At 40.4% G+C, this 18,325-nt stretch overlaps 1 protein-coding gene and 1 long non-coding RNA gene across 8 annotated transcripts in view; one reads left to right on the forward strand and one right to left on the reverse strand.

The window, feature by feature from the left end:
• Positions 1-4,509: 4,509 nt before the first annotated feature.
• Positions 4,510-18,325, forward strand: part of RANBP17 (RAN binding protein 17) — a 344,596-nt gene continuing 330,780 nt past the window's right edge. For 2 of the 4 annotated variants that reach the window (XM_058545811.1, XM_058545813.1), the window contains exon 1: positions 4,511-4,601. In XM_058545811.1, coding sequence (XP_058401794.1) covers positions 4,584-4,601 — 18 coding nt within the window. In that variant the 5' untranslated portion in view covers positions 4,511-4,583. Of the gene's footprint in view, positions 4,602-18,325 lie in introns of all 4 variants that reach the window. The other 2 variants (XM_058545803.1, XM_058545816.1) reach the window with 2 other exon arrangements.
• On the reverse strand, positions 10,498-15,969 carry LOC131408784 (uncharacterized). 4 transcript variants are annotated; one of them, XR_009220814.1, is made up of 4 exons: positions 15,684-15,969; positions 15,026-15,239; positions 11,647-11,833; positions 10,498-10,836 (listed from the first exon to the last, which is right to left on the reverse strand). It is a non-coding gene; the product is annotated as an uncharacterized LOC131408784 (long non-coding RNA). The 4 variants fall into 4 exon arrangements; XR_009220812.1 differs by lacking the exon at positions 15,684-15,969 and adding an exon at positions 15,479-15,655; XR_009220813.1 differs by lacking the exon at positions 15,684-15,969 and having other exon boundaries at positions 10,498-10,791; positions 15,026-15,655.

The raw sequence follows: 18,325 nt of genomic DNA on the forward strand, positions 1-18,325 counted from the left end.
TTATTAATGCCAGTATGCTAAAAGTGTGAAATCATTGAAAGAAAAAGTATGTATAGTTTTTAGTATAAATGTAATAATCTACATTGTGATATCCATATCACCAGTAGAGAATTTTTTTTTGTTAGTCTAGTTTCACATTGCATATTTAAATAAATGGAGTTTAAGGTTAATGACTTGACAAAACAAAAATATAGTTGAAATCAACCAACATGAAAGAAATATACACAGGTAAATATTTTCTGCAAGTGTTGTGTTTTGGAGGGGTTTTATGTAAATTTGAATTTTTTGGATGCATTCTCCTCCTATTTCTCTCACCTGCCTGCCCTCTGCTGGATTCTCAAAATTTACTGAGGTATGAAGCAATCTTACAAAACATATTTAATAAAATTACATTTGTAGAATAAGTTAACGGAAATGTGTACTAATGTCTCCTATATTTTGTTTATATGTGCTACTAAAGTAAATAATTGATCATAGGTTTTAGATTTTAAGTATTGATAAAGTGAGAATTTTAGTTGAATCTTTTGAAGTTTCACTCCCACAATTTATGGAAACATGAAATAGAAATGCTGTTACTGTAGGTAATGTCACAGCCTTTCAAAATTCTCCAGGATAGAAGAGCTGGGTGGGGTAGGAGGGACAATAAAGAAATATCTAGCTTGACTGTAAATTAACAAACTAAAAAAGTCTAGATAATTTACTCTGATTAAAATTATAATCCCCTTCCATTAAAAATATCATTTTAAATATTATATTCAGAGAATGATTTGAATTTGTTTGATAACAATAATTAGTATTTATGTAGCACTTATTATTTGCCAGACACTAAGTACTTCGTATATATTAACTCACTTAATCATCATAGCAACCTACGAGATAGGTACTATTAGTCTCCATTTTACAGATGAGGAAATGAAGGTATGGAGAGGTTAAGTAACTTCACCAAGTTTACCAGCTAGTAAGTGATTTTTGATTTATAGACATACTGCTATCCTGATCTTAGAAATAACAAACCAAAACTCAAAGATGTTCGGTGAGTTTCCTAAGGTACCAGATTTACAAACGTTAATTGAATCCCCTGAAAAGATACAAAGATCAAAGATCCATCTGTCTTTTTTAGAAAGCTAGTTGACATAAAAGAAGATAATTTTGCAATTCCTAAGGGCTCTAAATGTCCCTCCTTTAATTGAGTTTTGTGATAGAAATGAATTATTTGACATCCTGGAGCATCTTCTGTGCTAATTTTAATAGATGTAGTGACATAATTCTATCTTAAATTTTATTAATTGGCAAAAAAGATATGGAGTTGTATGCATATTTTGTTGATAGAAAATCATAGAATGGAGAGTTAATTGAAAACAGAAATCTTAAGTGGTCACTCAAATTGGCTTCTCATTTCCAGAATTACATGGTAAATCCACAGAATGGTCAGCTGCTCTTCTTATCACAACCTTATATTTGTGCCAGGGATATTCTGGAGTGGAAAAAAAGCCACATGATCAAATCTCAAGTAATTATTTCTCCCCTAATGACCTAAAATCAGAGGTAATAGATATGCTACTTTAAAACAAGAGCTTTAAAATATGGTTGGGATCTAGAAGTTAGGCAAAGGGAATAGGCAGTTAAAATAATGGCGTACCATGGGGCAGATGCAATTGGGAGGTCAGAAATCGACATTGGTGCTTGGGATGTGGGAGTCAGAAATGCTGGGATGTGGGAATCACAAATGAGATTGGATATCAAGTCTTGGGTCATGGAAATAGAAGTTAGAACATAGAAATCAAAAAGTTTGGGATATAGGAGTCAAAAATGGCAGGATGAGGATATTGAAGATTTTAAAGTTTAGGAGGTGAGCTGTGAGGATGAAGATTCATGGGCTGTGGTTGAGCTATGAAAATCAAGGGAGAAGAATGGAAGATGCATATAGTTTGGTCATAATGGAATAGCTTATGCTGGATTAGACCTCTGACTGAAAACAATTATAAAAACAGGACAAATATATATATATTTGTGTATGTAAATATACAACTACATTACATATATCATGTATATAACAACTATATAAATAAATAACTATATATTTAACAATAATTTAACATATATTAAGAACTATACACACATACACACACATGACAAATGTATATATTTAACAACTGCTTGAAGATACTAGAGAACAACTAGTAAAGGCAGGACTTGATTAGCTTCAATCCTTGGATAGCGTGAAAGCACTAAGGGTACGATCCACATTACCTCAGCTGCCCTACCCTCCCAACATCCCAGAGTAGTTTCCAATTGGCACAAAGGGTAACAGAGCTAAATAGACAGCAGCAATCTCAATATGCTAGGAACAAAGACGGGAGTTTGGGAACCAAAGCAGCAGGGATTTGAGGGACAAAATTCTAGAGAGGAGGAAACTACAAAGATGTGAGCCCCAAAATCTGTGTACAAATTCCCCTCAAATCGTCAGTCAATTCTTAAGATGCACATGCACAAGGAGAGACTTTAAGAAACTAAGCAGAACAACAGCACCAAAAGAGTTGAACAGAGATTTTAGCAGCTGCACAGAGTTGGGGAGACTGGGATTAGAGTTCAAGCCCCACAAGGTGGAGGGGTCTTGGTAAACATCCCAGGCTTTTAGATGTAAGATCTAGAGGACCATGACCTAGGAATAAGGGTGAAACTGAAATAAACCAGAATTTAAAAGCCTAAAACCAAGCCTCACTGTAATGAAGGTGATCCACTGGTATTCTATGTGCCTACTATAATAAGAAAACTTAACCCTCTCTGGAGAAAGCTGATATCATCCACAGCCTCTACAATTTTTCTTCCATACTGTCTGACATTCAATAAGAAATTATGAGGCATTCTTAAAAAAATAGGAGCAAATACCAAAAACCAGGAGGACCCACAGGTGATTCAGTTATTGGAGTTATCAGATAGGGGCTTTAAATAATATGATTAAAATGTTCAAGAAAATAAAGGAAAGATAAAGAATTTCACCAGAGCCTTGGAATTTATTTAAAGAATGGAAGGGGAGGAGTCAAATGAAAATGCTGGAACAGAACACATTATAACTAAAATTAAGAATTCAATAGAGGGGTTGTATAGCAGCTCAGACATAGCAGAACAGAGTTTCCACTGAATGGGTGACAGGTCAGTAAAAAAAAATATGCAGATTAAAGTATAATGAGAAAAAAAGATAAAAAGTACATAAAAGAGTGTAAGAGACATACGGAATACTCAAAAAGGTTCTAACATACATGTAATTGGAGTTCTAGGAGGAGAAGAGAGAGAGAAAGGCACAGAAGCAATATTTAAAAAATTCTGAGAATTTTCAAACACTGATAAAAAATACAGATTTCATATTTAAGAAGTCTTATGAATCCCAAGAGGATCACACACACACACACACACACACACACACACACACACACAATTACATCACATTCATTCAAACTGCTGAAGACCAAAAAGAAAGAGAAACATTTTAAAGCATGAGGGGGGGTGGGGAGAACAATGATGACAGACATATTACCATATTACCTTCAAAGAAGTAACAGACTTATGGCTAACTTCTCAACAGAAACAATGGCAACCAGAAATCAAGGGAAAGACATTTTTCAAATGCTGGAAAAAAAAAGTTTAACAGCCAAAATAGAATTCTATACCCAGCAAAACTATTCTTTAAAAATGTAAGTGAAATAAAGATGTTTTCATGTTAACAAAAGCTGAGAGAACTTGTTGCTAGTAAACCCATGCTATAAGGAATTTTCACACTAGAGGACAATGACTGCAAATGGAAGCATCAAACTTCAAAGAAGAAATGAAGAGCATCAGAAAGGAGTGACTTTGACCTACCAGTCAAAGAAATTCTCACTCCAGTGGAATCATTTGGTGTAACACATAAGTTCATGTTAAATGAAATATAGACAAGAAGTAAGAGGTGAGCTAGAATTTTACAACTTAACACCACGTAGACACTGCTAGTATAATTTTAATCGAAATAAAGTTAAAAAAAGGAAGTTGGGCTCTGGGAGTCAGGGATCAAGGAGAGCAGTTGGCATGTAGGAGTCAAAGGTTATGGCTGATTGTGTCATGGCAAGTGGGTGTTAGGGGACAGGAAAAGTTGTGGAGATGGGAGAGTCAGAAGCCTTGGACAGTAGTTGTGCTGTAAGGGTTAGGGGTCAAGAGAGTCTGTGGGAGATAAAGGAGTCAGAGGTCATGGCTGACAGTTGGGTTGTGGTGGTTGTGTCAAAGAACAGAGGTCAGAGGTGACGATCCACCTGAGGTAGCAGCCGTTGAAACTTGAGTGCAGGGGACGGTTGAGATTCCTGGCCCCCAGGCCCCGCCCCTGTCGGACCCGCCCCGCGCGGCCGCCTCCGTCGCCCCGCCCCCTCAGGCCCCCGCCCCCTCAGGCCCCGCCCCGTCCTGCGCTTCGAACGCGGAGACGGCGCGGGTGAGGCGATTAGCGAGCGAGCAAGCGGCACAGGGACCCCGCGGGCAGCTGGTGCCTCCGCGGCGCCCGCCTCTGTTCCCTCCCCTCGGGCGCTCGGGGCCGCCGGCCGGCGCCGCCTCTCGGGAAGATGGCGCTGCACTTCCAGGTCAGTGAGCTCTGCGCCGCGTGCCCCTTTTCCGCAGCCCCGGGAAGCCGGCCGGACGCAGGGGTTTGGAGACTGAGGGCCGAGGACGGCGGCGGAGGCCGTGGGGGGAGCCCCGGAGCCCCAGCCTCCCGCCGGTGGGTGACCCGGGCACTGGCCTGGGCTGCACACCCCGGGCCAGAGGAGGCTGCGGGTGGAGGGGCCGCGGTCAGGCTGGGAGCTCGCCCCCCAGGCGAGGTGCGGATGCCGAGGACCGGCCGGGCGGGAGCCCGCCTCCCCGGCGCCGCGGCACGGCGCGAAGGGCGGCTTGGCGGCGCCCAGGCAGGTGGGAGCCCGCCGGGCCGGACCAGCCTTCCCGCCGCGTCGCCGGCCGCGGCGCGGTTGTCCGCCTCCACCCGGGACGGAGCTCGGAGGGGCCTGGGTCGACCACCGGAGCGGCGGCGGCAGTTGGACTTGAATTGGCCGGAGCGGGCAGGGGCTGTCTCCGTGGGGAGTTGCGAAGAAGGGCTCCGCAGCAGCCTCATTGGAGGAGGGCCGGGGGCAGGGCGCGCGGGGAGCGCGGAGATGGGAAGGCTGCGACGCGTGCTGGAGCAGGCGGGCAGGCTGGCTCACGTAGTCTCGGGCTGCACTGGCACATGCAGCCAGTTATTCACTCAACCAACCTTTATTGAGCCCCTCACTGTGTCTCAAGCACTGTGCAAAGTTCTAGCATAAAGGATTATACCATCCTACTAACCCTGCCCTCGTAGAATTCACAGATGATTACAGTTCATGTGAAAAATGATATGATAGAATTAATCACAGGATAGCACAGGGACATTGAAAAGGAGCAGTCAGCCGTGTTTGTGTGTGTGGGGGGGAAGGAGTGAGGCAGAGCTGCTATGCTTCTCAGACGAGTTGCTTTGAGCTTCTTTGAGCTTTCATTCGTCCACTTATTTATTGAGTTCCTACTTTTCTAGGCACTGAAGACAGCTCTTGCAAAACTTTGTGATTTCTACTCTCAGGGAACTTGTAGTCTAGTGGGCCTTGAAACAATTGTAGAAGTTGGCCAGGTGAAGAGAAAGGGAAGGGTATAGAGGGAAGAGGACAGTGTGAGCCAAGGCCAAGAATTGTGGAAGAACATGGCACACTGCAGGAGGTTCGGTCTGGCTGAAGCATAGGGTTCGTATAAAAGAGAACAGAGCAGGGGAGGCTGTGGATGGCGGGAGATGACCTTGGAGGGGTAGGCAATTTCATAATGTGACAGTTTGTCTAAGTGTCACATTCCCTTTGTAGACTTCTTTGGAAACCCTGTGGTCACACTGGCTCATTCCTTGTTTATTGATTCTTCCAAAGGAGCTTGTCTTTCCAACCAGCCGCTCTCCCCTCAGATAATTGACTGCTCCAGGACATTAGAGACCATGAAGTAGTGAGCCCCACACATTACCTTTTGACTCCTTGCTATTTCTAATGGTCTCCAGGTCAAAATAGTGTTATTTATTACCACTTTAGTAAATATGCCCTCTGGGAAATTTTCACAGGAAGAATCTCAGGGAGGACCAAGGGATTGTTAAGTAGGTAATCAGATATTCATAGTTCAGATGTAAATCTTGAGGGTAAATTAAAAACAATGGTGGAAGTTTGGAACGTTTTCAGGCTTCCGAAAGATGATGCGTAATAGTAAATCACTCAATTGTGGAAGACTTCTTCATATTTAGGTAGAGTGTTGGAAAAATTAGCTGCTAATGCCCAAACTACCCATATTGGTTTTTCACAGCAGCTGTGAACAACTTAAAAGTGGAGTTGGACAAATAAAAGATCACACAGTTTTGGGGGGCCAGAAAAAAGGTCTGAAACTTCTCAGTTTGAATTATTTTCAGCATATGGGATCATATTGTTACCCAGTTAACTCAAGGAGCATTTATTAATAATAACTGGTACCTAGCATTTTGAATTTTCACATGCTCATTGTAGAGTTTGAGCCCCACAGCTAACTTGAGAGGTGTGCATATATGTACATGATATACATTTTATTCCTGAAGACACTGAGTCTTACAACAGTTGTGACTTGCCGAAGGCTACAGAGTTAGGCCTAATAACTCGTATATTCTTTCATACCAGTATCTTACTGTCACCTACCCAACGGGGTAGCTAGTCAGAAATGATGCCATTAAGATGTTGAGTAAAGAAGCAGATTTGTGTGAGGTGAGGTTAAGGCACTGCTCCACAATCTTTTTCGCATCATGGCATACATAAAAAAAGGTAATTGTGTAGTTCGTTGATGTAAACTGCTCACTGCCGAAAGCCTGGCTGCCTGGAGGGCAAGGGGATCAATATCCCAGGCATACCTATAACCTATTCAAGGCACATGCATTCTTGTTAGGAAGCTGTGAGTTAGGATATTCTGCCCCAAAGGAAGTAATGGATCTGGATTATCTGAGAGCAGACTGTCCAGATTGGGGGTGGGAGTGTGCAGTGTGAGGAAAGATAGAGCTGGGAACAAGTAAGATGTAGGCACTTGAGATAGAACAGAGGGACGGACCTTGATGAGAATCAATAGATAATATTAGGGGATCCAGTTGGTCCATGTTTTTTGCTCCCAGGATTGTTCTAGAATCAGAGACTATAGCTATGTTTCTTAATACCCAGCCAGGATACTTGATTCGTTCTGGATGTGATTGTGATCTGTTATATTTGAACACGATGGTAATGTGGTGAAAACGGGGTTTGGGAAAGATCATCCTGGCAATATATACTTAAATGGGAGAAACTATAGACAGAAGGCCAGTGTGGTGGTTTATAATTATCAGCAATTGAAGAGATCATTTACAATTTGTTGTGGATCTGCTGTGTGCCAGGCACTGGATTAACCTTTCTCTCATCTTTTGTATCTTAATCTTCACAATTATTTTGGAAGGTGGGTATTCTACCGGTGGTTTCAAAAGTGAGATTTAGAAAGGTTAAATAATTTGCTTGAGGTCATTTAATAAGTAAGTGGTGGATTCCAAAGCTTCCGCTCTCATTTCCAAAGAAGCCCCAGAAGAAATCCAGGGCCCTAGAGGCCACAGTTAGAAAATATTGTTCTCTTACTCTACTGTCTATGGTAGAGGTGTTGAGTCTGAGTCCTTATTTAAAAAGAATTGGTAGGACTTTGTGACACATTAGGTATGTACCTGAAATTAGCCAAACTGCGAGGTTTGTGGGCACAGTTTACAAGATTGCCCTCACTTCTGACACCAGCTGCATGTTTGGGGGTTCCCTAGAACCACCCTCAGGTTTGATAGTTTATCAGAAGGACTCACAGCATTCACTGAAAGCTATTATACTCATGGTTGCAGTTTATTACTGAGAAAGTACACAGATTAAAATTGATTAAAAGAAGAGATGCGTAGGGTGGAGCCTGGGAGGGTTCTCAAACAAAGCTTTTATTGTCCTCAGGACGTGTTACTCTCCCAGCATATATGTGTGTGGCAATATGCACTGAGTATTGCAAACCAGGGAAGCTCACCTGAACTTTGAGTTCTGGAGTTTTTATTGGGACTTCATGACTTCATTACATAGTCATGATTGACTTATTGCTCACGTGATTGATGTCAGTCTTGAGGTTGACTGATACCATGTTATGCAAAGTATCCACCCTAAAACACCTGGTTGGTCTTTCTGGTGTCGCCAGCCCCCAATTTAAGACTATGGGGTTTGGGGTGTGTGTGTGTGTGTGTGTGTGTGTGTGTGTGTGTGTGTGTGTCCCGAACAAAAACACTCCTATCAGTATGACATACATTATCTCCCAGAATCTGAGGGCAAAGGCCAGACTTGTCTTTGGGCAGGGCCAAACTCTTAACTATACAACTATACGGGAGGGACTAAGGAGAAGGAAGAGGCAAAGATAGCATCAAGGTTGTAAATCTAGATTCTGGTCTAGATCTCTGGAACCCCTGAAAACAAAGGGACACTTGAAGTGGAAGTCTGTGGGAAATATGTTCACTTCAGTTTCTGACATTTTGGGGTTGTTTTCAGCATCTTTCTGGATTTCCAAGAGGAAGAAATTTGTAGACAAATAGAAAGATGGTGAACAGACAGAGTAGAAAGTATGGACTAGGACATCATCTGCAGGTAGATGATGACTAAAGTAAAAGGTGGCAAGATGGCAGGGTGGTGAGGAGACATCACCTCCTCCAGGTATTTGGCTCAAAATTGACCATTTACTCTATGTTTGATCTTGAGCGACATTTGATCTCTCAGCCTCAGTTTTTTTGTCTGTAAAATGAGTGTGCTAAAAATAGGTACTATGCAGGAGTCTGCTTTTCAGGATTGGTTTGAAAAGTAAAAGATGGAAATACTTTTGTGAACTATAAAGCACTAAAACAAATACTACTCAGTTCATTGTAGAAGGAAAAGTTCTAAGAGGCCCAGGAAAAAGCCTACGGTATGCTCAGGAAAAGGTAGTAAAGGGAGGAAGAAACAAAGAGTTTGTGGGAAATGAATAACTTCAAGATGAAGCCATTCTCTATTAATGGTAATCAAGAAGCTTAATTCCAGAAGGCAGGAAAGATACAGGGAAGTAATTGAAAAGAGTTTTAAATTCAATTGAAGTGGGATTTTTGTGGTTCATTGATTTATTTATTATTACAGAACATTTTTTCCCTAGAACAAAAGCCTTCATTCTTTTTTTCCCCAGCTTTATCGAAGTATAATTGACAAACAATAAACTGCACATATTTAAACTATGCAGTTTATTATTTGTCAGTGTGCATGAGTTTTGACATGTGTATGTACCCATGAAACCATCACTGAAATCAAGATAATGAACATATCTGTCACTCCCAAAAGTTTCCTTATGCCCCTTTGTAATCCCTCCTTGCTGCTCCCCTATGCTGTTCTGCTCTCCTTCCTCCCCAGCCAGAAACTGCTGATCTGCTTTCTGTTACTATGGAACCATACAGTATATACTCGTTTTGTCTGGCTTCTTTTACTCAGCATTTACATGTTGATGGATACATGTGTGGGAATTACTGTATAGAAAGAAGTCACATCATTTAGGGGTTAATTGTATGTCAAGTGCAAAGGCCAGAAATGAGTCCAGAATAACTTGGAAGATGCTTATGTAGACTGTAGGCAGGATTATGTCATTGTCTCCTAGGCTATGGAAGTTGGGTGCTGTCTGTTTGTATTCAGTAGTTACTCTATGGGAGTGAGGTGATGTCCAAACCCACCTATTAGTTATTTATATGGGCTTCTAATGTTGATATTAAGCCTTATAGAAGTTCTAATAACTCAAACGTGTCCTATGTTGATGTTCTCTAAATCAGTGTGGCAAAACAGACAAAATGATTTGCAGAACTTTTCAAAAATCTTTCCAAATAGGTTTACTTAGGTACCATTCAATTGATTAATATTAATATTTGTATTAGTTTCCGAGGGCTTTTGTAACAAATTACCAAACTGGATGGGTTAAAACAACTGAAATTTATTCTCTTACAGTTATGGAGTCCAGGAGTCTGAAACTAATGTGCTGAGAGGGTTGGTTCTGTAGAGGAGGAAGACTATCCTCTACCTACTATCTTCAGATAAAGACAAAGGAGGATGTTGGGGGTAGGGGGAATCAGTTATGGGAGATTACCAGAAAAGCAGAGTAAACAAGAGTAAGGTTATTATGCAGATTTAAGGCCTTGCCTTCTGCACTGGTAAGTTTCTAGAGAGGAGGTCATCCCCCCTTCTTCCCAGTACAGAGAGGAAGATACCTTTACAAATGGAGATTTCTCTTACAAATGTAAATGTTTGGTAAACAGAGCTTTGATAGGAATGGGCATAGCAAGGATCCTCCTGGTTTATCCATACCCAGAGTTATCTATGGTGGTGATCTGTCCTGGCGACAGGCCTTCTATCTTAAATCCTTTTAGGCAGTTAGTGGGGGGGGGGGGGAGATCGAAGTTTCTTTCATAGTCTTCTGAGCCTTTATTGTCTTCAGCTCGAAATAATCCACATACCAGAGTGGCATATTTTGGGGCGGGCTGCCCTGAACCCCATCAGTTACCTCCTCTGAAACTTCCCTGGAAGTTTCACAGTCCTTTGGAAGCTTAAAGAAGTTTCAGTCCAGAGGCTGAGTGGTAGATTGTTCCATCTCACTGAACACATTTCTTAGTCCCGATAATAGATCAGTCCAGTTAAATTTGTTTTAGAAGGCGGTGATGCAGGTGGGCTCCCAAAGTTAGGCCTGTATTGTGGCAGCACGCAGTCAGGTATTTAATAAGAAGCATTTCTATGGAAACAAAAGAAAAAGAAGGTTAATGGTTGGAGCAAATTATAAACCAGTTTCTGAGCTCAGAGGACAGCCAGTTAAGAAGATTTCTAGATATCAGTGTTGAAGCATCTTTTACAGCTTAAAATGTCTCTGATGATGTCATCGAGTGTTCAGGTACCCTTTTGAGTGGCTTACACAGCAACAGGCTTGCTATCCTGGTGATCTCTACAAAGTTTATATCAAGTTGTCCCGCTTCAGTTTACAGGGTTTCAGGAAAAAGTGCAGATCCAGTTCTCAATGATTCCAAATGAAAATGATGGGAAAATTGAAAACGTTAGTTTGGAGATTTGTAGCCAGATATTTCAGGAGACTGGTAGAATTCAGGATCCAGTCCAGTTTACAGGTAGAAAACAAAAACCTCAAAGACAATCAACAGAACTAGAATCTAATATCCACAAATGTGTATTATAGTTTTTACTGAAATAATTTTTCTCTCTAAAATTACCATCATTTTTACCAAAGATGGCCAAATTAAGACTAGTTTGCAAAATAAGGCTAGTTTCAATAAATTTGGTCCAATTATTTACATGAGTAAAGCAAGAATAGCAACTGATCATATAGGCTCTTTTAAATCTGCTTTGCTGGAATTTTTTATAAGGAATCTCAGATTGAACTTCGAAGGCCTCTCGAGGCCAGGGAAGCCAAGACAAGGATTTTGTCATCAGACTTCACCTGCAATACCTACAGATTTGGGTGAATTTCTCTCTTCTTGAGGTCCCCCAAAATATTGAGGTTCTTTACACCTGCCAGATAAGTGACATTCCTTACCTGGGTAAGATTGCTTGGAACTTCTGTAAACAAGATATCAGGCCAGTACTTCCAAGTGGCTTTATTCCAGAAAGTCAACCTTTATTCCTCAAGAGCTGTCTTGTCATATCTGAGTCTGTATGTTTCTCTCAAAATATGACATTCCAGTCAAAGCCTTGGTAATATAACCAGTGTTTCCAGTTGTGTCCTGTTATAAGGAGAACATATCCTTATTGAACTTATGCAGATAACTATATTGCCATGAAATAAGAATATTCACTTACTAAGAGTTTCCAAATTCTGGAGGGATCAGGTAGAGAGAAAAAGATAAATGTTTCAGTTCTCTTTACAAAAGTGTAATTTACCAAATTGCTAAAAGTCATAGTTAGCTTAAGAGAAAAGAAAGTTTTCCTTGAATCTTAAAAAACAAAACATTTAAAAAATCAACAATATTTCAAACAAGTCATAAAAATTATAATCATCCTCATCAGTTCATTCACTTCTGTGTAATTGGCTCTTGATCTTTTTTTATTTTGTGAGGAAGATTAGCCCTGAGCTAACATCCATTGGCAATCCTCCTCTTTTTGCTGAGAAAGATTGGCCCTGGGCTAACAGCCGTGCCCATCTTCCTCTGCTTTATGTGGGACGCCTCCACAGCATGGCTTGATAAGTGGTGCGTCAGTCCATGCCTGGGATCCGAACCTGCGAACCCCTGGCTGCCGAAGCAGCATGCGACTTAACTGTTACGCCACTGGGCTGGCCCCCAATCGACTCTTGATCTTAATCTTGTTAGCATTTTCATGAAGTCAGTTTCTCCATTAGAGTTCTGTAATTTCTTACCTAGTTCAGTTTTATGATCTGAAAATTTGTCAGAAACCTGTATTCCAGAGTAAATGTCAGAGTCCTTTTCATGAATCCCTCTGAAGATGAAAACATTTGCAAAAACTTCAGAGTAAAACAGTAACTGTCTGTAAACGCCAAAAGACTTAAAAATGACAATTGACAAAGAAACTTGGTTATTTCTGTGACATAAATACTTGAAGATAATATCTAGAATTATGACTGATAACCAGGACAGATCAGATCAGAATTCTAGGAATAATTTTTAGAACACTTACATCAGTAACATTTAGCCACATAATACCACCTAAGAAGGTTTATCATCACTTATTTGACAATGCTTCCCATGTAATTTAACATACCAAATAGCCTAATAAGTTTAGTATCTTTCTCCTTGTAGGAAGAGAACAAATTTCTTTGAGAAGTCCCAGGGGACCTCTGAAAATTCTCAAAGGAAAAAAACTTTTTTTTTTCTTCTTCCAGGTTAAAAGAAAGACTTCATTCAGGATTTGAATATTTTTTGGGGCAGAAGCTTGTCAAAAATTTCAAAGGTTTGAAAACACTGATCAAATAGGAAACAACGCTCACTGCGAAACAATGCTTAGTTATCCATTCAATCAGAGTAACGACAGAAACAGTCAAGGGCAAAAAGAGAGTTAAAACAGTCCAAAAAATCTTAATAGAGAGACCTAAGTCTTTTTGAACGTCGGAAATTATTTTAAGAAAACATAGTTTTTCTGTCTTTTAGGTAGACTTACTCAAAGGGAAAGAAAAATCTTTTATATCAAGAGCAGACTAAGAGTTTAAGAAAATTATCCCTTTTAAGAGAAAGAGAGGGCTGGCCCCCTGGCTTAGTGGTTAAGTGCGCACGCTCTGCTACTGACAGCCCGGGTTCGGATCCTGGGCGCACACCAACGCACCGCTTCTCCGGCCATGCTGAGGCAGCATCCCACATACAGCAACTAGTAGGATGTGCAACTATGATGTACAACTGTATACTGGGGCTTTGGGGAAAAAAAGGAGGAGGATTGGCAATAGATGTTAGCTCAGAACCGGTCTTCCTCAGCAAAAAGAGGAGGGTTAGCATGGATGTTAGCTCAGGGCTGATCTTCCTCACAAAAAAAATAAATAAAATAAAAATAAAAAAAAAGAGAGAAAGAGAAAACCAAATTCTGATTTTTGTACCAGCTTCTGATATTAAAACTTATTCACTTAATTAAATTTATTCTAATCTTAGCCAACCTGACCATGCATAAAACTGTCTTCAAGGTTCCTCTTCAACAACCCTATAACTTTCTTTTTACATTCAGAATATATCCCATGCCTTTCTTTTTTCCTCCTAGTACTTTGGGACAAGTTTATCTTTCTTAACAGAACAAATATTTCCATTTTTTATACTTTCTTTACTGAAAACATACCTTACTTTCCTTGTATATATACAAACATATTTTCCTTGTATGTATACAAACATATTTTCCTTAATGTTTAGTATCTTTCATCACATATTAGAATTTTTTTAACCCTTAAAAACCTTAATTTTTAAGTAAAAACTAAGTAAGCAATTATAAACTGTCGTTTACATTAGCATTCTGTGGCTTGACAAGTTTATAAACACTTTTCCTAATTTCTAGGAACATGTTACTTTATAGTACAATCTTTAGAGAGAAAACACCTTTTAGTTTTTCTGTAATAAGCCAAAAGTAGATAAACTTATATTTAATAATTAATGTCTAATATCTTATTTGAAAATGATCTAAATACTCAATAAATTTTTATCAGTAACCTAGAAAACTTCAAAGTTTCAAGTTACCAAAGAGACTTTGGAAGTTACTTTAAGTACACATCACAAACACTTTTACATTTTGTCAATTTAATTGTAACCTGAGTCAGGGTCTTAAGGCTAGTCATTATTTTTTTTCCCTTTTTTTTTTTTAAAATTTGACCTTTTCGTATGTACCAATAAAACAGTTATGATGAGAGTTCTCACAAAAAAATTTTTTCCTCAGTTTATAAGTTTTCCCTATTTAAATGATCCATCGCCTGGCTGCCTTGACAAGTAGGATCTTAACAGTGACTCATACCAAAGCTTTAACTATGGCCTCAGGAGGTGTGCCCAAAAGAGATCCAGAGAATTCACTCCCAAAAATAAGAAAGCATAGCAAGCAACGAAGGTTGAGATGACAAAGGCCCTTTATGAAGGCAAATGGGATCCCTTATGACAAACCCCTGAGAGCAGACACAGCTGGACAAAGAGTGTGTCCCAGAACTCCAGTCTACTCGACTGGCCGCCAAGATGCACGCCGGTACCTGTATCCTCTGGGTGGCGGAGACCAACGAGGTCACAAAGCCAGACCCCATACAACAGGCTCATAGAGATGCCTGTATCTTATGACAAATGACAAAAAAAGACAGAGACAAGGAAAAATACTATCTCTGGGAGGAAAAGGACCTACTTAACCAGTGAACACTCAAACAAATCCTAGAGTCATTGAGTCTGAGAAGCTAGCTTCACCAATATTTTCTCCTGCTAATCTAAATTTAGAAAAGAAAAAAAACTCACCACTCTTGCTTCCACTGGACCCTGTAGGCAGAGATCCAGGAGACTGACATGGTAAGAACTATTGCCTCCTGCTGGCTCTTGTCCAGGGTCCAGGACCTCTCAGCTGCAGTAGTCTAGGAGCGAAGAGCATCCAGCCAGTGAATTTTTTATCCCGTCCAGTTCGCCAGAATCAGGGGAGGAAGACTGTCCTCTACCCACTCTGCGTTCTTTGTCACTGGGGTATGAATTAAATTGACATGAGATGGAATAACAGGAGAAAATCAAACAAAGCTTTATAACATGTATACATGGGAGAGACCCAGGAAAGACTGGGTAACTCGACAAAATGGCAGAGGTTCTCATCTTCAGCTAAAGATAAAGAAGGATGTTGGGAGTGGGGGAGTCAGTTATGAGAGATTACCAGAAAAGCAGAGTAAACAAGAGTAAGGTTATTATGCAGATTTAAGGCCTCACCTTCCACACTGATAAGTTTCTAGAGATGAGGTCCTCTCCCCTTCTTCCCAGTACAGAGAGGGAGATACTTTTACAAATGGAGATTTCCCTTACAAATGTAAATGTGTGGTAAACAGAACTTTGATAAGAATGGGCTTAGCAAGGACCCTGGCAGTCTATCCATGCCCAGAGTTACCTATGGTGTTGGTCTGTCCTGGGGACAGACCTTCTATCTTAAATCCTTTTAGGCAGCTAGTGGAGGAGGAGGTCAAAGTTTCTTTCAGAGTCTTCTGAGCCTTTATTGCCTTCAGCTCGAAATAATCTGCATACCAGAGTGGCACATCTTAGAGTAGCCTGCCCTGAACCCCGTCAGTTCCTTTCTAGAGGCCTTGAGGAAGAAACCGTTTCAAGCCTTTCTTCTAGTTTCTGATGGCTGCTGGCAGTCCTTGGTGTTCCTTGTCTTGTATAGATGCCTCACTCCAATCTCTGCTTCCTCTTTCACATGACCTTCTTCTTTGTGTCTCTGTATTTCAGATGTCTCTCTCCTTTCTCTAATGAGTCATTGGATTTAGAGCCCACCTTAAATCCGGATGATCTCATCTTGAGACCTTTAACTTAAGGATTTGCAAAGACCCTATTTCCAAATAAGGTCACATTCTAAGGTACTGGGGATTAGGACTTGGGCATATTTTTAGGGGGATACAGTTCTGCCCATTACAATATTATTAGGTAATATTAATAATAAACAGTTAGCCTTTATAGTATATACTGTGTGCCAGAAGGTACATAGCTGTAACTTATTTAATCCTCCAAACAAACCTATGAGGTAGACACTATTATTAGTCTTACTTTTTTGCTGCCTTTTGTTTTTAAACAGTCAGGTCTTGTCGCTATTTCTGGCCTAGTTCTTTTTGCACTCAAAGTCTACTTCTTCAAAGACTGTTAGACGTAGATGAACGCAGGACAGCAGGATTGGTTTATCATTAAATTATTGTGGGTATTATCATTTCTAAAATTGAGCCCTTCAAATTTATTAGATGAAGGAAAAGACTGCTGAGGTTGATCATGAGTCTTGAGAGGGAAAAAGGTAGCTCTTTTCGTTTTTGTATGTCTTACCCTTGGAGAAAATATGGGAATTCATATATATTCATGAACCATAAATTTTCTATGCATTTTAATATTATGAACAGTATGTAATAGTACTCTGAGGGCTTGTTGGTCTAATCCAGGTGGGGGAAATGTTTAAAATGTGGTTCATTTGAGGTCCTTTGTCTTAATTTATCCATTTGAGACCTTTCTTTTGTACTTTTATTTTCATTCTAGTAGAAAATTCCCAAGTCTGGGATGTTGGGCTCTGACTTGGTTAGGGAAGTGGAAAATGCCATAAAGGAGCTAAGAAGGAGAAAGAAGTGAAAAGAATAAAGGGAACTAGAGGGGGTCTCATTTCAGTGTTTCTTGTGTATTCCTGTTAGGCAAAGGTATATGCATTTGAGGGAATGTTTGAACTAGTGTAGCTGTAAGGCTGCCACATAAAAATTCAGGCCAGAAAGGACTGAAAAATAGCATCTTTAGACATATTCCATTACCTTCATATGCCCATCTGACATTGAAATCTGTGCTAATTTTTTAGTAATTTTCTAATTTAAGTTCAAAGTACAGTAGTTTGTTTTAGTAAGATGCCTTTAACAAAAATTCTTTGAAGCTAAGAGGAATGCTGAACTCATTTTTTTTATTTTTCTTTCAGCTGGTATCCATGTGTCCTGTCTCTTCAGATGAGATTATATTTATAAAAAGAATGAATTATTCTTTGTGCCTATAAAATGGGAACCTGCAACATGATAGCTAGTTATTACACTGCTAGAAATGACATGGAGTCAAGTCATAGTTCTTGAAAATCATGACAGTTCGCCTGTAGCACTATGAGTCATTAGTTCAGAAGCCCCAAATCAGCATATATTTATAATTATCTTTTCTTTTTTATAGATGGAACCATTGAAATTCTTACAGTTTGAGAAAGAATGTAAATTGGTGTAGTGTCTACACCTTGGGCTCATATGATGGTTCCCCGTACCCATCTCTTTGGCTTCATTTGTCATCTCCTCCTGGCTGGCTGTTTACCAATCACACTGACCTTTTATTTTATTTATTATTTTTTTTGTGGGGAAGATTAGCCCTGAGCTCACATATGATGCCAATCGTCCTCTTTTTGCTGAGGAAGGTTGGCCCTGGGCTAACATCTTGCCCATCTTCCTCTACTTTATATGGGACGCCGCCACAGCATGGCTTGACAAGCGGTAGGTACATCAGTGTGCGCCTGGGATCCAAACCTGCGAACCCCGGGCCGCCGAAGTGGAGGGCGCGCACTCAACTGCTACGCCACCGGGCCGGACCCAATCACACTGACGTTTTAATGCCTTGAAATGATTCAGCTCTGCTCTGGGCCATCGTAAATGCTGTTTCTTTGCCTGGACTACTGTCTAGTTTTTGTTTTTTTTTTTGTCTGGCTCACCCTTTCAGGCCAGCATAAATGTTACTACTTCAGGCAAACCTTTTCTAACTCCTTGGGTTAGGCAAATCCTCTTCTTTCTATACTGTTACTTTTCTTTTTTTTTTTTTTTTTAATACGAGTTTTCTTTTTTTTTTTTTAAGATTTTATTTATTTATTTTTTCTCCCCAAAGCCCCAGTAGATAGTTGTATGTCATAGCTGCACATCCTTCTAGCTACTGCACGTGGGACGCGGCCTCAGCATGGCTGGAGAAGCAGCGCGCCGGCGAGCGCCCAGGATCTGAACCCGGGCCGCCAGCAGCAGAGCGCGCGCACTCAACCGCTAAGCCACGGGGCCGGCCCCGTAACAGTCTGTGTTCTAA

Source organism: Diceros bicornis, chromosome 1 (assembly GCF_020826845.1).
Source record: "Diceros bicornis minor isolate mBicDic1 chromosome 1, mDicBic1.mat.cur, whole genome shotgun sequence".
NCBI lineage: Eukaryota > Metazoa > Chordata > Mammalia > Perissodactyla > Rhinocerotidae > Diceros > Diceros bicornis.